At 41.2% G+C, this 24,495-nt stretch overlaps 1 protein-coding gene across 8 annotated transcripts in view; it reads right to left on the bottom strand.

Annotated features, from left to right (window-relative positions):
- The window catches only part of pard3aa (par-3 family cell polarity regulator alpha, a), an 800,310-nt gene that overhangs the window by 417,737 nt on the left and 358,078 nt on the right, over nucleotides 1-24,495 (bottom strand). For all 8 annotated transcript variants that reach the window (XM_080212204.1, XM_080212186.1, XM_080212194.1 and 5 more), the window contains exon 3: nucleotides 24,137-24,317. In XM_080212204.1, coding sequence (XP_080068330.1) covers nucleotides 24,137-24,317 — 181 coding nt within the window. The remainder of the gene's footprint in view (nucleotides 1-24,136; nucleotides 24,318-24,495) is intronic.

A 24,495-nucleotide genomic window follows, 5' to 3' on the forward strand; every position in this document is an offset into this window, starting at 1 on the left:
GGATACAAGTAACAGGATCAGATCAGCCACCATGTTGTTGAATGGGCTGAATGAACTACTCACGTTGCTACATTCCTATCTGCTCAAAGACAATCATCCAAGTTGTCCCAGTTTATCCAGGGAGCGGCTGAGTGAAGAAGACTAGGTGGTTTTAGACTGGTCCATGGTATGTGTTAAGCTGATCAATGCGACACCTGTGTGAAACTGCAGTGAATCTATCATTTCAGAGGACAGGAGAGACAAAAGGTCAGAAAAGCAATGGGCAGCAGCACAATAGTTTCCTGACTCAACTATAGCAACTGAAGAATGACAGCTTGAAAGGAGGATGAATGGAAAAGAAATAGGGCTTGCCCTTATAAAGTGCATTTCACAACTTCAGAATGCCCGAAAGAGCCTTATCATCCAACAAAATATTTCCGACGCGTACAAACCGTTGAACTGAAGAAAAACGTGCGCAGCATGCTCCCACAAACACTAATGCGATAATGACCACATAATCAGCTTTAGTGACGTTTGTTGAGGGATGAATGTTGGTCAGGACACCAGAACAAACTTCCCTGCTCTTTGAAATAGTGCTATAGGATCTTGTGGGGAGGGAAAACGAGGCCTTGGATTAAAATCTCACTGAAAGAAAATTAAGAACGTGCATCTCTACAATGTCTCATCAAAAATATCTCAAGTGTTTCACACAATAACTTGCACTGTAGGGAAAGCAACAGCTATTTTGTGTACATTCATATCAGGCAAACAGGGCAGAGGTGAAAAAAACCACAGTTAATTTGTATTTAAGAATGTTGGCCAAGGACCGAGAAGCACTTTCTGTTCTTCTTAGAATGAGAACCATGAGATACTTATCACGTACTCGAAGCACTCAAACAAACTATGTGCACTTCAAAAGAACAAAAGGACAAAGAACAATACAGCACAGGAACAGGCCCTTCGGCCCTCCAAGCCTACACCTATCTAGGCCATCCATTTGTATCCCTCTATTCCCAGTCTGCTCATGTGGCTAAGTCTTAAGTGATCCTAGTGTGTCTGCCTCAACCACCTTGCTTGACAGTGCATTCCAGGCCCCCACCACCCTCTGTGTAAACAGTGTCCCCTGCATATCTGTATTGAACCTTGCCCCCCCTTACCTTGAACTTGTGACCCCTTGTGTTTGTCATTTCTGACCTGGGAAAAAGCTTCCAACTGTTCACCTTATCTATGCCCTTCATAATTTTATAAACTTCTATTAGGTCACCCCTCAACCTCTGTCTTTCCGGGGGGAACAACCCTAGTTTACTCAATCTCACCTCATAGCTAATACCCTCCATACAGGCAACATCCTGGTAAACCTTATCTGCACTCTCTCCAAAGCCTCCACATCCTTCTGGTCGTGTGGTGACCAGAACTGGATGCAGTATTCCAGATGTGGCCTAACCAACGTTCTATATAACTGCAACATCATCCGCCAACTTTTTTCTCTATGCCCCATCCAATAAAGGCAAGCAAGCCATATGCCTTCTTCACCTCTTTTTCTATCTGCGCTGCCACCTTTAAGGATCTTTGGACTTGCACACTCAGATCTTTGTGTGTCTATACTCCTGATGGTCCTGCCATTTATTGTATAGCTCCCCCCACCCCACATTAAATCTATCAAAATTCATCACTTCACATTTATCTGGATTAAATTCCATCTGCCATTTCCCCACCCAATTTTCCAGCCTATCCATATCCTGCTGTAATCTCTGACAATGTTCATCACTATCAGCAACTCCAGCAATCTTTGTGTCATCTGCAAACTTACTAATCAGACCAGCTACATTATTTTCCAAATCATTTGCATATATCACAGACAGCAGAGGTCCTAGTACAGAGCCCTGCAGAACACCACTAGTCACAGATCTCCAATCAGAAAAAGACCCCTCCTCTGCTACCCTCCGTCTGCTACGGCCAAGCCAGTTCTGTACCCATCTAACTAGTTCACCTTTGATCCCGTGAGATTTAACCTTTTGAACCAGCCTGCCATGACGGACCTTGTCAAATGCTTTACTAAAATCCATGTAGACGACATCCATGGCCCTTCCCTCGTCAATCATTTTTAATACCTCCTCAAAAAACTCAACCAAATTTGTGAGGCACGACCTCCCATGTTCAAAACCATGTTGTCTATCACTAATGAGACTATTCAGTTCTAAATGTGTATGGAGTTCAGTTAAGTGTCTGATCTAAGAATGGTAACTCAAGCAATTCAGTGCTCAATATTGCATTGATATTTTGACCCAGACAATACACACCAGTTCTGCAGTGGAAACAGAAGCTCCACCTACTGACCTGAGAAGCAACGAAATATGGAACACTTGTGAAACGAGACATTCTGAATCTTAAATTTACCGACACAACTTTAAAAAAATTAATGCCGGGTCACACATCTATTTCAGGAGGAACAGCTATACTATATTAAATTGAAACTTCAGATTAGATCTCCTATCAACTCATGCTTTTATAACCTGTACCCATGACCTTGAGCTACAAGATGTTAGTCATAATTGACTATGAGTGCAAAAAAAGTCATGTTACTTGACTCTTAGGTAATCAAGTTTTTGAAATTCATTGTAAACAAATTCCAGTGGGTTTAATTTTGTATCACAGACGTATCATCTGGAAACCACCAATGAAAAGTCATGTGTTTTCAGTCACATTACTGTGCAGGAAACGTAAACCTACAGTTTTCTTTAGTGAAAATTAGCATGAAAAAACTGCAATCAAGCAAGTGATTTTTGAGATGTATTTTAAGGTTTTTCAGATCATTAAAAAGCACAACTGTCTTGATTTAAGTGTTGTGCAGCTGCTCCTATCTGCAACTGAAAAATAAAATTCAAATAAAAATTCCTTTCAGGAACAGGAGTTGATTCACCAAATCTTGTCCACCCACCACCCCTTTGCTTATTGATCTACATTAATCCCTATTTATTCAACATCTTGATGTTAAAATTCTCAGTTCCTCTGGTCTTCCTCCTCATTACAGCACTGTAATCTCCTCAAACCACACAACCCTCAGATATCAGAGTCCCCTCAATTCCTGTCTTGAGCATCTCCAAATTCAATGACGTTGCCTCCATCTGCCAAAGTTCTGAGCTGTGAAATTCCATTCCAAAACGCTCCCCTGTCGAGCGCTCCATCCATCTTTCAGATGTCCCTCAATCAGTCTCTTTAATCAAGCTATTGGTCATTTGCCCTGACGTTTCACATGGCTCAATGTCAAATTTTGTTTCATTGCACTCGAGAACCACTTCAGGATGTCTTAGAGCTAAAGGCACTATATGAATACAGTTTATTGTTGTTCAGCCCCTTGAGCCTGTAGTGTACCGCCATTTATTTAGCAGATGGTTCATTTGATCAAAACTCTTCTGAGTGGACTAGCTTTGATTTTTAAGATTGTATTCCCCATTGAAGGAAATAGGGAAAGTACATAAAAACTATATAACCCTTTCTATCACTGCTGCCTCACAGCGCTAGAGACTCAGGTTCAAATCCAGTCTCAGGTAACTGCGTGTGGAGTTCAAACATTCTCTTCATGTCTGCGTGGGTTTCCTCAGGGTGCTCCAGTTTTTCTCCCACAGTCCAAAGATATTCAGGTTGGGTTGACTGGCCATGCTAAATTGCCCTTTCGCATCAGGGGGATTAGCAGGGCAAACATGTAGAGTTACGGGGATCGGGTTTGGGTGGGATTGTCGGTGGTGCAGGCTTAATGGGCCAAACGGCCTCATTCTGTACTGTAGGGAGCCTATGATTTAAATGCTTAATTTGGATCACCTCTCAATCTTGAGCTCAAGAGAACAGAAACCTCAGAATTTGACCCTTTTAAGTCCAGGTATCACTCTGGTGAATCTGTATTTCAACCAAACCTAGATCAATACCTGTTATACCCTTACTAATGTACAGTGCCCAAAATTTAATGCAGAATGCAAAATTTAACCCTTCCCCATGACGACATGAAGATTGGCCAGGATAGAGTGTCCTGGGCTATAAGAAGATACAGATGGGATGGTCAAATGGACAGACAAGTGGCAGATGGAATTTAACCCTGAAAAGTGTGTGGTGATAAACTTTGGAAGGAGTAATTTGACAACGAAGTATTCAATGAACAGCATGACACTGGGGAGTTCTGTGGAACAAAGGGCATGTTTATCCATAGTTCTCTGAAGGCTGAAGGGCATGTTAGTAGGATGGTGAAAAAGGCATATAGGACACTTGCTTTTATCAATTGAGGCACAGATTACAAAAGCAAGGAAGTCACATTATATAAAACTTTGGTGAGGCCACAGCTGGAGTGTTGTGTGCAGTTCTAAACGCCACATTATAGGAAATAATGTGATTGTACTGGAGGGGGTGCAGAAAAGATTCGTCAAGATACTGTCCAGGGTGGACCATTTAAGTTACGAAAAGAGGTTGGGTAGGCTTGGGTTGTTTTCGTTGGAGTAGAGAAGACTGAGGGGCTACCTGATCGAGGTGTACAAGATTATGAGGCACATGGACAAGGTGGAGAAAAGGCCGCTGTTCTCCTTAGTTGAAGGGTCAGTCACGAGCGGAGATATGTTCAAGATGAGGAGCAGGAGGTTTAGGGGGATGTGAGAAAAACATTTTTACCTACAGGATGGTGACAGTCTGGATTGCACTTCCTGGGAGGGTGGTAGAGGCGAGGTATTCCATATCCTTTAAAGAGTATCTGGATGAGCATTTGGCACATCATAACATTCAGGGCTATGGGTCAAGTGCTGGTAAATAGGATTAAGAGGTAGGTCAGGTGTTTCTCACATGTCGGTCCAGACTCGATGGGCCAAAGTGCCTCTTCGACACTGTAAGGTTCTATGATTTTGTGTTAGGTCTGCAGAAAGTTCAATACCACTGAAGCATAGCTTCCTTACTCTTAAACTCAAACCATTTTGAGATAACAGCCAGAACTCCATCAGTCTATTTGATTACTTTTGTAGCCACTTACTATGAGATTTAGTGATGTGTACTTGGACACCCAAATCCCTTTGCTCCTCCACAATTTCTAGCCCCTCGCAATAACGGAAGTACGCTGATCTGTCTTATTTTGATCCGCAGTGGATTATTTCACAGTTCCACATGTAGAAATCTATCTGCCAAAATGTGGCTTAGTCATTAAATCTGTTCCACTACCTTGGCAAATTCCTGCTTGCTGCATTGTCTAATTTAGTGTCATCTGCAAACTCAGATATACAACTTTCCACTCTTTTACCCAGTCACTGGTATCATAGTGAAAACCTGAGGCTCCAGCACAGATGTTAATTTTTCTTCCTTTATTGGTTCTGTTTTGTAATACAAGTACAAACGCACAAGTCCCCACAGAGAGGAACCACTTCACTTCCCACAGAACAGTAGTTATCATTTAACAGTGTAAAAGCTGTTTAATAAGAATTAAGAGGAAAGCAGCTGGCTGGATAGATATTGTAAGGAACGGCACTGAAAGCTACGTGATACATTCAAAGATGATTAAATACGTTTTAAGGGCATGTTAGTTGTGGTACAGCTGCAGCCAAGAAATCATCTGATTTCTGATGAACTTTCCCAAGGAAATTAAATCACCAAGAAACTACGTGATCCTATAAACTTGTATATGACCTGTGCAGGCTGAATGAGATAATCCTCCCTCATTCCAGCGTTTTCACATTCTTATTTTTGTGCTTATTCATATTTGGACCGGTGCCAGCAACAAAAATTGCCCAGAAAACACTGTTTCTTTCCCTGTAGATATTGATTCATGCTGGAGTTTGATTCCATGGATGCCTGCGTCAGCCCTCCACACCTCCAAGTAGCATGTGAGAGTCAAGCAAGAGAACACAGGCCAGCTATTCCACCATCAGTTCTCCAAATTAGAACCCAAAACCATTTCTAATGCCCTTAATGTCAACCAAATTAGGCTCAGCTAATTAACCAAAGATCTGGAATCCAATTTTGCAGCTTTCTAGTTTACATAACTCAGAATCCTACAGTGCAGAAGGAGGCCATTCAGCCCATTGAGCCTGCACCAACCACAATCCCACCCAGGCCTCATCCTCATAACCACATGCATTTACCCTAGCTAGTCCCCCTGACACTAAAGGGCAATTTATCATGGCCAATCCACCTAACTCGCACATCTTTGGATTGTGGGAGGAAATGGAGCACCCAGAGGAAACCCTCACAGACACAGGGAGAATGTGCAAACTCCACACAGTGACCAAAGCCAGGATTTGAACAGAATATTTTAAAAATGGCGAACACAAAGGACAGGAGAGAAATAGGACTATGAGGGAAAGCTCGCTAGAAATATAAAAAATAGGTAGCAAGAGTTTCTGCAGGTATTTAAAAAAAAATTGTTTCTTCAGTGGCCAAGTCAGGGAAATTGATACTTTAAAGCAGAGGTAGACAGGTTATTGACTAATAAGGTAGTTAAAGGGTATTGGGGGTGGGGAGCAAAGTGGAGTTGAGGTTGCAATTAGATCAGGCACAGTAACAGTGCACATTCAAGTGGCTGAATTTTTTAAAAGATTCATTAATGGATATGCATGACAATAGCTAAGCTGACATTTATTGCCTATCCTTAATTGCCCTGTCAGGTGAAGGTCAGCTGCCTTCAGGACCTGTTGCAGTCATGTGGAACTGAGCCAAGACAGATCAGCCATGATCTTGTTGAGTGGCGGGGCAGGCTCGAGGGGCTGGTTGGCCTACTCCTGCTCCTATTTCTTATGTTCTTACGTCCCTAAAGGGAGCATGTCCCATGCCCCATGGCACTGTTAGGGCCTTCCGTGTTCAGTGAGCACTGCAGAGAGTGGGGTGCCTTATCGACCCGATTAATCATACTTTAATGTTTTAAGTTTCATTTGTGATTTGTTTTTATTAAAGACAGTATTTCTTTAAGGAGTTGCTCCTTTTACTTTGCCCCTCAGTTCATTTGATTTGGTTCGGTTCAATTGGTTTATACAAAAGGATTGGAACCATTGCAGTTCACATAGTGTAGGCATAACCACAATGCTGTTAGGGAGGGGGATCCAGGATTTGGATCCAGCAACAGTGAAGGAGCGACAATTTCAAGTCAGGGTGGTATGTGGCTTGGAGGTGAATTTCCAGGTGATAGTGTTCCTATTTATCAGCTGCCATTGATGTTCGAGATGGTAGTAGTCATGGATTTGGGAGGTGCTGAATAAGGAACGTTGCTGAGTTCCTTCAATGCATCTTATAGCTAGTACACACTGCTGTTAATGTACAAGAGTGATGAAGGGAGTGAATATTTGTGAAAGGGATGCCAATCAAGCAGGCTACTTTGGAAAGTGTGAAGTTTCTTGCGTGTTGTTGAGCTACACTCACCAATCAAGTGAAGAGTATTCCACCACATTGCTGATTGTGCCTTATATATGGTGGACAAATGGTGGCTTTGGGGATTCAGGAAGTGAACTACTCTCCACAGGATTCCTCGGCTCTGACCTGTTCTTATAGCCAGTGGATGCATTGCTAGTCTGGTCAGCTCCTGCTCAATGGTAACTCCCCCCAAGAATGTTGATAGTTGGGGATTCAGTGATGGTAATACCATTTAATTGTCAAGGGACAATGGTTAGTTCTCCATTAGTCATAGAGACGGAGATTTATAGCATGGAAACTGACCCTTTGGTCCAACTTATCCATGCCACCTTTCTTTTTAAACACCTAAGCTAGTCCCAATTGCCTGCATTTGGCCATTATTCCTCTGTACCCATCTTACCCATGTAACTGTCTAAATGCTTTTTAAAAGACAACATTCTACCCTTCTCTACTACTACCTCTAGCAGCTTGTTCCAGACACTCACCTTCATCTGTGTGAAAAAAATTGCCCTCTGGGCACTTTTGTATCTCTCCCCTCTCATTGATAAATTGTTAGAATTGACATAGGATGAAGACAACAAGGGCAATCCTGAAAGGCTGCTATCTCTGAGCGAGCTTGGATCATTTCCAGAATGACTAAAACAACATAGTATTCTAGACCTTTACAAATTTCATCTTTGGAACAAAAAGAAACAAAAAATTTGCCATGCAATGCTATCATCCCTGGCTCCCTCCTCAATCACATCTTTCCCAAATGACAAACATTCTTGACCCTTTCTCTGTCCTTCCAATGCTAAAGAGCAACCTGCTCCAGATATTCCATAACCACGCACCAGGGAACACCACAGAGCAATCCAAATTAAACCAGCTTCAAGCTTTTACAACTTTCCTTGTGCTGCAACTGGCAGCTCACTCTTTGAGAAATGTATGATCCACAGTACACATTCAGGAGATGCTAATACATTGTACACAAGCCTCACAACTATTGATGCAGGATGACAATGACACCATAAAAACCTTTGGCTGCAGGCCAGGAGAGACACTGCTGGAATTTTCCTGCATCTTCCTCAACAACGCCTATCCCACATACAGGAGATTCATCATCACCAACTTTGTCCCACTGACCAGAATCTTTTCACTGTCCTCCACTGTAAATACTCAGCTGTCAGCCATGCACATGCTACTTGGTTTATCAGAGTATTGGGTGTTACAAACTGTTTCATCTGAGTCTATAATATTAATGTGAATATGCCCACTTTCTGGTGAGAATGAAAAACATATTTTCATAGGTTTACTCTTAGTGTTTAAGTTTTCTTTCTGTTTTGGGATTGGAGAACTTGTTTGCTCATCATTCCTCTCTCCTCTCCCTCTCCTCAAGTTTCCTTCCAAGATATCATAGAGACATATGAAGAAAGACATATGAAAAAGGACAAAAATGGAACAGAATGGAACATTTCCTTTCGCTCTGAAGTGTGAGATCAATTCAACATGAAATTGAACAGTTCGTATTCTTGTGTTGCAGGAACTAAATTCAACGTGGATCTGCATTGTCCCATTTTTAAAAAAAGTGTATTAACTAGCCTGTAGGAGTATGGAACAGTCCAATTAATCAAAGTCTCAGATCCTGGAACAGCCATACTAGTATTATCTTTCTCAAATGCTGAAAGTGTCTCTTGACAGTTTCCAAAAGGTGCTGAAGAGCAGTGGGTAAAAATTGCGAACTAGGTGTTAAATGTCAGCTAATCTTCATCACAAACCTTTATACAGCTGCGACCTGGATTAGACGCTTCAAAGTTTGACAGATCGAGAGGAGACACTGAATATTAATAAATTGCAGCTTTAAATGTGTTTATTTACATTTATTTTGGTTTAACGCGCTGTAGTTACATTGCTTTCAATTACACACGCTTGTCCCTTTAGACTGGCCAGCGGAAAAACTTTTTTTTTAAATTATGAAGATACACCAATAGTCAAACCATGTCATGCACCAATGTTCCCAAGCTGCAGTTCCTTTATGAGCATCATACTCAGATCTATCAGTCACCACTGTGACAAAGTTCCATTCCTAATGGGCACAGCCTACACTGACAAAACCATTTCAAAAGGGGAAATTCTGTCTTTTTCAGGAAAACCTGTCAATTAGAAAAGGTAGTCCAAAACACGCGAATTATATGAACCAATGCCACTTGAATGTTTCCTGACAAGTGTGCTTCCACACATGCTGATGGAGAATTAAAAGCTGGGCCACAGGAAAAATATTTGAAATGGCATCTTTCTTCAATTTAACCAAATCCTTGATTTCTCTTCTACGCCAGTGATCACAGATTTTTTATTAACAGGAGATTACAGGCATCTAAGAGGGGACAAATACGGAATTGATGCCTTGTCACACTGACCCCTACACATGCTGTGTTAACATCATTTGTGTTGCGATGCTGCAGGTAACTGCTCAGTTAACTGACTGACAAATAAAAAAAGAGTGCAATTTACTGGCCTGCAGTATCACTTCTGTATTCACGGATGGAAAGCAGCTGAAAAAAATGTAATTTATTTTTGAAAACAAATTCAAGAAACACACAGGTTCCTTTAGTCTGCTCAGATTCTACTTCAAAATATTTTGATCCAAGGTTGAACATTTGAACATTTTTGCAACAGTGCAAGTTTAGCAATTTGCACAAAATGTAAATTCCCATGGTTTGGATAATTATATATATTTTTTTTTACAACCACAGAGATCCATTCTCCGCTGGATTGCTCATATTCAAGAACCTGACCTGCTCCTTGCTTCCTCTATTTTCTGCTTCTCAGCCAAGAGGTTTTATCCTGTTATGCTGGGCCAGCTGATCTGCTCCTGCTGGTTCTAATCCTTTTCTGTATTCCTCTTTGAACGACAGCGCTGTTGCTCTCCGCTCTCTTCCCGATGCTGCCGACTCTACTCATCGCTCAGAATTCTTCTCCACCCATCGCAGGACTGAATTCCACGGACAAGATTCCTCGGCTGCGCTGGCAGTGTGGATTTAGCCAGTCCCAGTTAACTCCACATGCTTCCTTAGCCACACCATGTTTTGCTGTCCACTGATACTCCACACCTCAATCAGTCCCTGGATTTAGCTGCCATCCACACGGTCTTCAAACCATGACAGCATTAGTCCGTTCTCTGTTCCCCACTGACTCCACTATGTGTACGAGTCAATGTAATTCCACCACAAATACAAACCTATCAAGTCATTCCCTCCCTGTTCTCCCGATCTTGCCAGTCAAGATGGCACCGAAGCGTGGCAAGCTGTCCCGAGCATATCCTCTAATTCTATCCTTTACTCTCATTCTATGCTTTTAAAACTGTGCTCTGAATCTTAAAGCTCTCAAACAATGCTCTATTTGCTGTATTCTGCATCCTCTCCTTTTGCTCTCTCCTATGTACTCGACAAACAGTATGCTTTGTTTATGTGGCATGCAAGAAACAATTCTTTTTACTGTGTACCAATACATGTGACAATAATATGTAAAATCAAATCTTTTTGTAACTAGCATGTACCTACCCTTATCTTTGTCGTGCCTTCATTAACAAAATTGCTCATTTCTGCTCATGCCATATTGCAGCTACTGCTCAAAATCTAATCCCTTTACTTCGATCTTTCTTCTCTCCTCTTGACCCTGTCTTGGTCTGTGTCTCTGAAGTCATCCCCTTGTGTAGTTCAACCACACCAGTTGTCAATGCTTAGTTTTCAGGCACTTCAAATCCCCAATCACCACTTCAAGCATGATCTATTTCTCTTCTTTCCTACTCTTAATGCCACTCTGCCAGATTTGAATTCCACTTTGATATACCTATAACTACCCTCTGCGACTCTCAAGGCGTTCTCCAAAAGACCCATCATATTCCTCCTTCCGAGCAGCAACACCAACAACAGTATCTTCCTCTCTCATCAACACTCCTGGCTAGAATCTCCACAGGGAACAGATTTTGCCAACCTCTTACCCTTTACACTGATAACAATTACTTCTGTGTCATTAGGGGCAATGTTTCCTGGCACAGTTCTTCCAAAATATTCCCGAGACTATCTGTCTCATTACCAAGGCCCCTGCCATCTACAAAATAATTGTAGGTGATCGCGTTAGTATGGGAATGTGGATCATGGGAGGTGACCCTTTGTCCTTTCTGAAGTACTCCTACTTTGCTATACTTGCGGCCACTTGGCTGCTTAAAATGCCATGTTGTGGGACAATGCTGATCACCAAACTGCAACTAAATCTCTTTCCCCTTTCTCCAAGGGGGCACATGTGGATAGGTCAGGAGCATATGGGGTGGTTTAGCTATCCATTTCCAGAGCTATCTGAATCATACAAAACCTTGATCGCCCCGTCCAAACCATCCGATACTCCGGGCTCAGCCTGGAATGCAAAGATAACCTCCCTCTTTTCAATCTGTTTAGTTAAACGCCTTCCCTTTTTCTCCCTTCTATACAAACGTGCAAATTTGTGGAGATAGTCGGTTTATTTGTTTCTGAAGCAAAATGGAATCGAGAGGTCAGGTGATAAATTTTTTTCCTGTCAGGGTACATAGAGTGACAAAAGGCACTGGAGCTAGCCTGTAAGTCTGAATGAGACATTAAGTGTCAACCAACTTCCAGGACATCTCACTGAGAAGTCACTAAAATGCAACAGACCTTTCCTTTGGATACAATATGCTGAATAGCCTCCTTCTATGCTGTAAACATCTATGAATCTATGACTATCTAAAAAAAAATCAATGGCCACATGGCAGAAATCAGGTTTCTAATGATTTATTAAGACAAATATTTGGACCAACAGGTCAGAAAGCACATTGCAGACCAGCAAGGGAAAAGGACCCTGCCCAAATTCCATCAGATGGCAAAGAATTCAAACTTTCACCGATACATGTGAAGAACCAAAATAGTTTTTACTACAGGGTTTTGACTGCAGCTTAACTCATAATGAATCAAGCAGTACACCACTGCAAATGCATCTTTGTCAATCTTCTAAAATTTTGCATATACGTGTATAAACAACATAGAAGTTCTTTATTGCTGAAGTTCCAAGAATTCTATGGGTGTTCCAGCACAGGTGATACCTTTTCTCCTCTTTTATCCTTGAAGTGATATTGAATGGTGTTTAGAAGAATCATACCCCAGACCACGGTAACAATGTGCCAACAAAGACACCAATTTTCCAACTTTTATCTCCATTTCACAATATCCTAAAATCCCTTCGTTGGAAATAATCCAATTTCACCAGCTCCATTGCCTTATAGTGCAAGTCATATTGTCACCTCACTTCTGTAATTAGAAACACAGACTAAAGACAAATGTCCATCCCCTGTCCTCTGTGGCCACACTCCAAAGCAGACAAATGACAAACGATACATTTCCTTTAGATATTGAACAATCACAAAGTCACACCCTCTTATTAAAAATGCAACAATCGTAAGCATTCACATGAACAAACTAGAGTCCATTTCTACAAATACGAAAACCACCACGAATGAAAGTTAAAAACACTTCCTTTCATAATGTCAAACCATAAAGAATAGTTTCCATCTTGTACAGATATTCTGCTCTAAAAATAGGGTTAATAAATCAATGCATAGATTTTGTTTAAAGATAATAGTGTCATCTTACGTTCAATGTATATTTAGCCATTCCTTCAAAGCTGATTTAAAAACTCTAATTACAACAGAGAACTGGTGAATCCAGACTCGCAATCAACTTAAACTTGTAAAACAATTAAGTATAGCTTCTCACAAACAGCTGCCATCCTTTAAGTTATCCCTAACGACCTTGACTGCTCTGTCTTACTAACAGAAATTCAAACTGAACTGTTTAAGAAGTGGCTAACGTAAAAATTCATTTAAGTTACAGACCAACAAAAACAAAATCCTTAAATTTAGTAGCATCATCACTATTATACAACATCACTGGAGCTGTATACAAACACTTGCTTATGTGATTTAGAAATTCCTGCCTTGCCCTGAAAAGGGTCTCCAGGGGTAAAATCACTATGTTGACTAATGCTGTACAGTCTATTGTACACAGGTTCTCGACTGCTGAGGTCACCTTTGTTTCTTTCAGAGGCTGTAATACTGTTACAGATGTAGCTAACACCCCCTCATCTAATGATATTCACTGATGAGTTGGCAAAGTAAATGGCACATCAGCTTCTGTAATGCTTGATGCGGGCGAGGTCTCATGTACCTCTTTAATGAAGATATGGATTACCCGTTACAGCTTATGACATTCTCCATAAAGAATGTAAAAAAAGACAAGATATTGCATAGAAACAGAATATCTGACTAAGTATAGACAGAAATGCATCAGTATCTGTAAACAGTTCAATCTCTAATGAGTAATTCAATTTGAAGAGCGATTAAAAAACGCTTATGCCAAGCATTTGAGATACAATGCTTGGATTACTGAAAGAAATAAAAATACCTTAAGGGCATATCTTCCCAAATCCTAGTAAATGGTCCAACTGAAAAGAACCTGATCAGAGGGAAAAATCAGATAAACTTTAAAATGTAAAGAAAAGCTTCAAATTCAATTTCCATCCTTTCTCCGTCAGTTACTTTCTTTCTACGTTGTTTAATGTTAAGTTGAAGTATGCACTTTCAACTTGGTTGCTCTTTTAAAAAAAAGGATGCATGGTGGCACATTGGTTAGCACTGCTGCCTCACAGAGCCAGATACCTATGTTCAATTCTGGCCTTGTGTGATTGTCTATGCAGAGTCTGCACATTCTCCGTGTCTGCGTGGGTTTCCTTCGGGTGCTCCGGTTTCCTCCCAAAATCCAAGACGTGCGGGTTAGGTTGGCCATAGTAAATTGCCCATTAGTGTCAGGGAGATTAGCAGGGTAAATACATGGGGTTACAGTGATAGGGCCTGGTTGGGATTGTTGTCAGTGCAGGATCTATGAGCCAAGAGGCCTTTTTATGCACTGTACTGATTGTATTCTATGATTCATCATTAGCTATGTAAGCAGAATATACATGTTTGTTATTTTTGCATCAAATGTGGATATTTTGCATTAAATTTTATCCATGATCCTTCCTTCCTGCCAACAACCGTTCAGCAAGTGTTTATTCTACAAATATTCATTTATACTCCTGCTCATTGTTTCTATTTTTTTTATGTGGATCATACATTTAACAGCTAAATTTAATTATTAGTGTCACAAGTGGGCTTATATTAACACTGCAATAAAGTTACTGTGAAAATCCTTTAGTTGTCCATGGTATTCTTCTTTTTAACTGGGGGACCACATTGGTTTATTTCCAATTCACCTTAAAACAATGAACAATGCCTCACAATTATCCTTCCCCAGACTCTCTCAACAACTTATCTTTAGATAGCACCTTTAAATGTAGCAAATGTGTTAATACATGTCACGGGGCATTATAAAACAAAATGGGAAGACATTGATGTAGCAGTGATGTCCATAAACTAGCATTCTCAGAGTTCCAAGCTAACACTCCAGGAACACAATTCAAGTCCTATAACCACTGATGGAATCTAAATTCTATTAATAAATCTGGAATGTAAAATTAGCCTCAGTAATGGTGACCATGAAATCATCATTGATTGTCGTAATGGCCTATGGTGGATATGAGAAGGATGTTTCCTCTTGACAGGATCTAGAACAAGGGGTCACTAGATTAGAAGCTTCTTCTCTGCTGCCATCAGACTTTTGAATGGACCTACCTTGCATTAAGCTGATCTTTGTCTACATGCTAGCTACGACTGTAACACTACATTCTGCACTCTGAGATTTCCATCTCTATGAATGGTATGCTTTGTCTGTATAGCGTGCAAGACACAATAATTTTCACTGTATACTAATACATGTGACAATAATAAATCAAATTAAATCAGCTCTGCCTTAAAAATATTCAAAGACTCTGCTTCCACTGCCTTTTGAGGAAGCAAGTTCCAGAGATAGAGTCATAGAATTTACAGTATGGAAACAGGCCCTTTGGTCCAACTTGTCCATGCCACCATTTTTTTTAAAACCCCTAAACTAATCCCAATTGCCTGCATTTGGCCCATATCCCTCTATACCCATCGTACACATGTAACTATCTAAATGCTTCTTAAAAGATAAGATTGTACCCGCCTCTACTACTACCTCTGACAGCTTGTTCCAGATACTCACCACCCTCTGTGTGAAAAAATTGCCCTTCTGGACACTTTTGTATCTCTCCCCTCTCACTTTAAACCTATGCCTTCTAGTTTTAGACTCCCCTACATTTGGGAAAATATACTGACTATCTACCTTGTCTACTCCCCTCATTGTTTTGTACATCTCTATAAGGTCACCTCTCAGCCTCCTACGCTCCAGAGAAAAAAGTCCCAGTCTATTCAGCCACTCCTTATAACTCAATCCATCAAGTCCTGGTAGTACACCATTCACAAAGATGGAAACGAGAGAGTGCAGAATGTAGTGTTACAGTTATAGCTAGCATGTAGACAAAGATCAGCTTAATGCAAGGTAGGTCCATTCAAAAATCTGATGGCAGTTGAGAAGAAGCTGTTCTTGATTTGGTTAGCATGTGACCTCAGACTTTTGCATCTTTTTCCCTAAAGAAGAAGGTGGAAGAGAGAATGTCCGGGGTGCGTGGGGTCCTTAATTAAGCTGGCTGCTTTGCTGAGGCAGCAGGAAGTGTAGACAGAGTCAATGGATTGTGGGGGGCGGGGTGGGGGGGGGGGGTGCGGGATGCGATCTGTGTAATGGATTGGGCTACATTCACAACCTTTCATGGATACATTCTTGATTAACAAAGGGGTGAAAGGTTATTGCAGGTAGGCAGAAATGTTACAAACAGATCAACCATGATCTAATTGAATGGCAGAGCAGGCTCAAAGGGCCCACTCTTGCTCATAATTTGTATGTTCGTACAGTTCACTCATGGCCCTGATATTTCCTCGTGTAGCTTGGTGTCATTTCCTTTTCTTTATTCCTTCATGGGTTGTGAGCATCGCTGGCAAGACCAGCATCTATTATCTATCCCTAATTGCCCTTGAACTGAGTGTCCCATCATAATTACTTGCTGTATAGACAAGGGTCACCTTTGGTTCATGGTTTTAGTTGTTCTGTGCTTGCATTAATGTTAGTCCTTTTATATTCAGGCTGTTTGTAATCCCCAGATCATGTTTAACTTTAATCATTCAGTGATTGCTGTCCTCCAGGGCTCCTCAGACTTCTAATTCCTTTGCTGCAAGTGGATCATTTACAAGTATGAGGCCAAGATTAGTCAGAAAACAATCATCTGGAGGAGACCACAAATCATTGTGACATTGACAATTTAGAGAATACAAACAACACATACAACAGATTGACAAAATCAAATGTGCTAATTGCTCAAAATTATGGGAGCTGTGAATTAGAGAGCTAAACAAAGTTGAGAGCAGAACTGCTTTCTTCAAAGCCCTGCATGTTTTTGCTGAAATATTCAGCTGAGGGAGAGATCAATCTTGCAGTTGATACAAATGAGACATGAACAGTCCGTGACCCTTCATTTAGACAACATAATTAATGCTGCACTTGATCTGAACAGCAGTGTTGTATGTAAATATGGGGTAGAAATGCCATCTCAGAAGATAGTTTTCCTTCTACTTACCAACAACTGGGTAAAACATAGTGGGGTTCTGAAACAGTGCTTAGTGTCATTTTTCTAACATGGAAGAGATATGCTTTGACCCCAACCACATAAACCAACAGTGCATCACTGAGAAAAGTCTGTGGGTTAAGTAACCTAGGTGTCCTTGTGCATGAATCATAAAAAGTCAGTATGCAGGTTATATTAGTGTGGTCATTTAAAGAGGAGTGGGAGAGGGTGGGGAGGTTCCCGAGGTCTACGTTATTAGTTAGGACCCTATGGACCATCCTGACAGGAAGCTTAGCCAATCAGCAGGAGGGCAAGTACCACAGGTTGAGGAGGAACTCGCAGTTGGAGCCAGGGAGTCAAGTATAGCAGTCGCATTGTAACTTAGTCTGACTTTGCTGTTATATATATTATTCTTTATGTGGCAATAAAGCTTATTGTTGATTCAAGCCACATCAAGTCACCTTTGATCTATTACACAGGTAAAGCAAGTAATTAGGAAAGTGAATGGAATTTTGGCATTTATTTCATGAGTATAAAGTTTGGCAAGTCTTGGTATAACTATGCAGGGCAATGGTGAAACTGCATTTGGAGCACCATGTACAGTTTTGATCTCCAAACTTGAAAGACATATTTGCATCAGAAGCAGTTCAGAGAAGATTCACTAGGCTCATTTTTGGGATGGGAGGTTTATCTTGTGGGAAAGGTAAAGCAAATTCGACCTATTCTCATTGCAGTTTAGAAAAGGAACAGTGATCTGGTTGAAAAAATAAGATTCTGATTCTGAGAAGGTTTTTTCCCTTGTGTGGGAATCTAAGAGCAAGGGGCACAGTTTCAAATGAAGGGATTGCAAAAACTCAGTCTGCAGGCGATCAAGAAAGCAAATGGAATGTTGGACTTCATCGCGAGGGGGATAGAACATAAAAGCAGGGAGGTCTTGCTGCAACTGTACAAGGCACTGGTGAGGCTGCAACTGGAGTACTGTGTGCAGTTTTGGTCCCCTTATTTGCGAAAGGATATATTGGCCTTGGAGGGAGTACAGAGAAGTACCAGGCTGATACCGGAGATGAGGGGGTTAGCTTATGAGGAGAGATTAAATAGACTGGGCCTGTACTCGTTAGAGTTCAGAAGGCTGAGGGGGGATCTTATAGAGACTTACAAGATAATGAAGGGGCTAGATAGCGTAGAGGTAGAGAGATTCTTTCCGCTTAGAAAGGAAACCAGAACTAGAGGGCACAGCCTCAAAATAAGGGAGTGGCGGGACATTTTAGAACAGAGTTGAGGAGCAACTTCTTCACTCAGAGGGTAGTGAATCTCTGGAATTCTCTGCCCATTGAAGTGGTGGAGGCTACCGTGTTGAATGTATTTAAGTCACGGGTAGATAGGTTTCTGATAGACAAGGGAATTAAGGGTTATGGGGAGGAAGCGGGAAAGTGGAACTGATCCACTTCCGATCAGCCATGATCTTATTGAATGGCGGGGCAGGCTCGAAGGGCTAGATGGCCTACTCCTGCTATTTCTTATGTCGCCACCAAAAAATCTTCAATTAACTGTCAATTTTTTAAAAACTTGTGTCTTGTTGCTTTCTCATTGAATCGTTACAGTGCAAAATGAGGCCATCCAGCCCCTCAAGACTGCACCGACAACAATCCCACACAGGCCATATCGCCATAACCCTCTGTATTTACCTTGCTAATGCCCCAACACTAAGGGGCAATGTAGCATGGCCAACCCATTTAACCCACACGTCTTTGGACCATGGGAGGAAACCGGAACACCAGGAGGAAATGCACACAGTCACCCAAGGCTGGAATTGAACCCAGGTCCCTTGAGCTGCGAGGCACCACTGCTAACCACTGTGCCACCATGCTGTCCCCTTCTGTTGGGAATCACTTCAGCAAAGCTATTTCCAATTTCTGCACTCCTCTCTCCCATTGTTTTGTTCGTAATTTTTTTTGGGAGGGCAATAGTTGGGTACAATTCAACATGCAGCAGCAATTGCACGCTTCATCAGAGGAGCTGGGCAAGTAGCTCTGTGGTCTGTTGGGAACGGAAGCTGTTTCCTAAGAGTGGCATGAGAAGCATCACTCATGCCAATCAACTCTCTGGTGAGAAACAGGTGAGACCAACCTAGATCCTATTAAGCCCTCCAGCAGAGGTAGGAACTTGGTGTAAAAGCCAGAATATTTTGGTTTGAATGATACCATGCCACAGGTGCCTGTGAACTTAACTAGCGAATCTGAACAGCACTCTGCAATTTGTTTTTCTTGCATATTGTTCAGATTAAGTTTATAAACTTTAGGTTGTATGCTATTTCTCTCCCTCACCTTTGAAATGCTGTGTGGAGACAATGGAGGAAGTTTGGAAAGAAACTAATGTTGCCGTTGGTGAAATGAGTGTTCCACGAACCAATTTACATTGAAATCTAAATATTGCTAGCTCGTAACCATAAAATATATTTGGGCATCACTGAGTGTTATTTTTCAAATGAAACAACCTCCCACTTGCACAATAATTGTTAACATTGCTTGCAACCCGAACATTGGAAATGTTTAAAACATTTCACAAAGCGCATCAGAGAGTGCATACACGGTGGGAGCAGCAGGGTTCAAGTCCCACTTCAGGTCTTTTTGGCCATGGAAGGAGCATTCATGACGCAGTTCAACAGGCTGATAATCTTCCCACAACCTCCCCATTATTCCTCATGGGAAAAGAGTGAAGATGCACTTGAAAGAAAATGTGATACTGCACAAACTAAAATAATTGTTTATTGCATTGTAAACCCTACTACCTCCAGTATAACTTTAAATGAGGCAGGGGTGGAGATCTACAGATGAGAAGGCACCAAAACCGGATGTTCCAAATCAAAAAGAAAGCAAATGGGAGACAGATTTGCATTTTCTTCCTCCAATACAGAATGCACAGCAGTTAAGAAGAGAAAGTTTATAAACAGGATTGAATGTTAGACACTAAATAGGAGAGGAAGAAGTGTCAAACCGCTCACATTCTTTTGCCAATGACCAACAAAAAACATTACTTTGGAATAATCTGTTGGAATGGTGCAATGCCAGGACCGCTACATCATCCTATGGAATTAGAAATACACTGGCTAGTCACAAATATACTTTCTCAAGGTTGTAGACATTATCCAAAAAAAAACTGCATTAAGTCCTGTTCAGAGGGAGAGCTTTCACTTGAGACATTTGCACTTCGAAATTGCACCTGAGAATTCATTATTTCTTCATATTCTTGAAATCTTTCATTCTATTCGCCATGTAGGCAACAACCAAGACCGGCAGAAAGACTTCACAGTACATAACTGGAATATGCAACTGAAGCATGTGACCAAACTAATTCACTTTCAAAGCATTATTTGTAACTGTCTGGGGAGGAATCAGTCAGCAGTGGTTTTTAGTTTCTACAAGCCCGATACAATATTCATAATAACTACATGGGTACCAGCTCAATTAGCAAAAAATTACATCAGTTGTAGCAATTTTCCAAGTCTTAGTACAACTAATAGTCAATTGCCCTGGGCAGACATAATAATTACGGGTCATAATTACTGAATTACATGTCATCAACAGCAAATGTGCCAGTTCAATAATAAAATTACGCTGTAACATAATGAAGAAGTATTCAATCCATGGATAGATCCTCAAATTACAAATAACAAAGCAATAGTTTAAGAGGAAACTATTTAAGAGCAGATAAAATTGAGGTAACATTCTGTAATCGCATAGGATTATGTAATATTACAGCTCAGAAACAGGCCATCCAGCCCAAGAGGTCTATACCACTGTTAAAGCTCTTCAGGATACCCTTTCTACACCTCATCTTATCTACACCAATCTTATCCTATTAGAACATCCCTCTTTTACAAATCAAGTTTCCCATTAAATGCATCTGTGCATATTCAACTATCCCATGTGGTAGCAAGTTCTATTTTCTACCCATTCTCTGGGTAAAGTCTTTGCACATCCTTACTGGATTGTTCAGTGATTTATCTTATATTTATGACCCCTAGTTTTGAACTGCCCCACAAATGGAAACATCTCTCTTAAACTTGGACACTGTTCCATACATTTCAGGCATCACATTCCAAAAAGCTAAAAGTATTTAATGAGAGAGGCAAGGGCGGAAATTGCTGGGGCCTTCAGAGAAATCTTTGTATCTTCACTGGCTACAGGGGAGATCCCAAAGGATTGGAGAATAATGTTGTTCCTTTGTTTAAGAAGGGTAACAAAGAATGATCCAGGTAATTACAGGCCAGTGAGTTTTACATCAGAAGTAGGGAAATTATTGGAGAGGGTTCTTCGAGGCAGGATTTATTCCCACTTGGAACTAAATGGATGTATTAGTGAAAGGCAGCATGGTTTTGTGAAGGGGAGGTCGCATCTCACGAAATTGATTGAGATTTTTGAGGAAGTGATGAAGATGATTGATGAGGGTAGGGCAGTGGATGTTGTCTACATGGACTCATTAAGGCCTTTGATGAGGTCCCTCATGGCAAACTGGTGCAGATGGTGAAGTTGCATGGGATCAGAGGTGAGCTGGCAATGTGGATAAAGAACTGGCTCGGTCAAAGAAGAGAGGGTAGCAGTGGAAGGGTGTGTTTCTGTTTGGAGGGCTGTGACATGTTCCTCAGGGATCAGTGCTGGGACTTTTGTTGTTTGTAATATATCTAAATGATTTGGAGGAAAATGTAACTGGATTGATTAGTAAGTTTGCAGATGACACAAAGGCTGGCGGATTTGCAGATAGCAATGAGGACCATCAGAGGATACAGCAGGATACAAATCAGTTGGAGCCTTGGGCGGAGAGATGGCAGATGGAATTTAATCCGGACAAATTTTCCTCCGGGTTCTCCGGTTTCCTCCCATAGTCCAAAGATGCGTGGGTTAGGTTGATTGGCCATGCTCAGAAATTGCCCCTTAGTGTCCAGGGACGCGTAGGTTAAAGGAATTAGTGGGTATAATATGTGGGGATTTGGGGGTAGGGCCTGGGTGGGATTGTGTTCGGTGCAGACTCGATGGGCCAAAGGGCCTCTTTCTACACTGTATGGTTCTATGTTCTGAATGTGAGGTAATTCATTTTGGAAGGTTTAATACAGATAGGAAATATACAGTAAATGGCAGAATCCTTAGGAGTACTGATAGGCAAAGGGATCTGGGTGTACAGGTCCACAGGTCACTGAAAGTGGCAATGCAGATGGAGAAGGCAGTCAAGAAGGCTTATGACATGCTTGCCTTCACCGGCCAGGGTACTGAGTTTAAAAATTGGCAAGTCATACTACAGCTTTATAGAACCTTAGTTAGGCCGCACTGAGAATATATAGTGTTTAATTCTGGTCACCACAGTACCTGAAGGAAGTGGAGGTTTTGGAGAGGGTGCAGAATAAGATTTACCAGGATGTTGCCTGATATGGAGGACATTAGCGACGAAGAGAGGTTGGAGAACGGATGTTGAGGAGCGACCTGATAGAAGTGTACAAGATTATGAGAGGTATGAACAGACTGGATAGTCAGAAGCTTTGTCCCAAAGTGGAAGAGTCAATTACAAGGGGGCATAGGCTTAAGATGCGAGGGGCAAAATTTAAAGGAGATGCACGAGGCAGATTTTTTACACAAATAGTAGTGGGTGTCTGGAACTCGTTACCGGGGAAGGTAGTGAAAGTGGATATGGTAGTGACTTTGAAGGGGCGTCTTGACAAGTACATGAATAGGATGGGAATAGAGGGATATTGTCACCGGAAGGATTGAGGGTTTTAGTTAAGTCGGGCAGCATGGTCGGTGCAGACTTGGAAGGCCGAAGGACCTATTCCTGTGTTGTAATTTTCTTTGTTCTTTCTATACGAGACATCAAACAAAATCATTTCAGGTCAATTGTCAGTAAGTTTTGGCAGCGAGGGAAGTTCTGAGATTGCCCTAGAACTTTAAATTTGTAAACATCTGGTAATCCAGTCATTTCCTTTACTAAAGCAATTTAACTCCAGTTAATTGGTATTATTTTTTAAAAACTTTGTTGCCTTAAAGACACAGATTATCTTATATGTAGGTCACAACAGTAGAAAATACTCAGTTCGTTACAGGTGTAACGTGCTATCATTATAAAAGTGTAACATCAGTCTTACCATAACAAATGTCACAGAAAATGTGCGAGTAGCAATATATAAATGAACAACAATAGTTAAGCCATTTGGGCAAGTTAGCCAATCAGCAATTTAAAAGATTACTGCAGAAATAGTCCTATAACCAACCCAGCAGTGATTTTCTTCATTAGCGAGTTTTTTTCCCCCGTGAACTGTCACAAAGGGCTAACTAAATAGTAGGGCTCCAGTTAGGTATTTCAGGAATAAAGGTGTCCCCAGGAATTCATTCTAGTTCAGATTTTGCAAAACGTCACGATCACACCCATACATATTTTCATGGTCCCTGATTCACATCTGGACTAATCATACCTTGGAACACATTTCAAAATTGGGGAGGGAGGAAGACAGGACATATTTGTGTGCTGTGTTTCAAAAGATGGACCTATGTAGCACATTGCAATTTCACGGGCACCTTGTGGGAGACTTTAACAGGACCAAAAGTTGTTCACATTGGAATGATTTATTTAAAAATCACATCTCATGACTTGATTTCTGGATATCAGATCTGAACATTAACAAACGTTATTGTACCAAGGCAAGCACTGGCATTGCAAGTAGCGTTCCTCAATTTTGTTTTTAAAGCTGTACTTTTTCCCCACTTGATTTCTTTTCACCAGACCTTCTCCTGAAGCTTTACACTCTTGCTTAGGATACAATTTATAGATTTCGAGCATCTGTCATCCATATGTGCAGATCCCAACAAAAATTATTAGGCAGAGAATGGGAGCAGAAATTTAAAGCAGATTTTTTGACTAGCTGTGATCAAGCTGAATGATAGGACAGGGTTGAAAGCTTTGCTGAAGGGTCACCTTGACTCCAAACACTGGTTTTATTCTCTCCCCACAGATGCCGTCAGACCTGCTGAGATTTTCCACCATTTTCTGTTTGTTTCAGATTCCAGCATCTCCAGCATTTTGCTTTTATACAAGAATAATTGCAGAATGGTATGATTATTGTACAAAGACATAGGCCCATTTTTCAGAATCTTCTTGCACGAGTGAATGTGCACATAAAAGGACTTACTTGTTCGGAGGACAGATGGCGTGACTTCAATCTCACTTGATGCTTGATAAGGTTGAAACGCAGACAAGGAATTAGGTGCAGACTCACTGCCGAATATCTCTGGGCTTTGTGTGCCAGTTGAACTAGCGCTAGTGCCATCACCGCCATGGTGAGGTTCTTGTTCTTCAAAAATGGCAACAAGCTGTCGAGGGAAAAAAATGGAGTTAGAAATAAAAGTGCTGTGTTTCATTTAATTAATGTTAAAGTATTTGCACACCCCAGGTCACTAGCAGGCATCCATTCCAGTTGTTTGTCTTCAACTGCTGCCAAAACCAGGCTACTGATTCATGACAGCATTTGCTTCATTGCATAATGTAGCA

This window comes from Carcharhinus amblyrhynchos, chromosome 2 (genome assembly GCF_965287045.1).
Source record: "Carcharhinus amblyrhynchos chromosome 2, sCarAmb.v2.hapA, whole genome shotgun sequence".
NCBI lineage: Eukaryota > Metazoa > Chordata > Chondrichthyes > Carcharhiniformes > Carcharhinidae > Carcharhinus > Carcharhinus amblyrhynchos.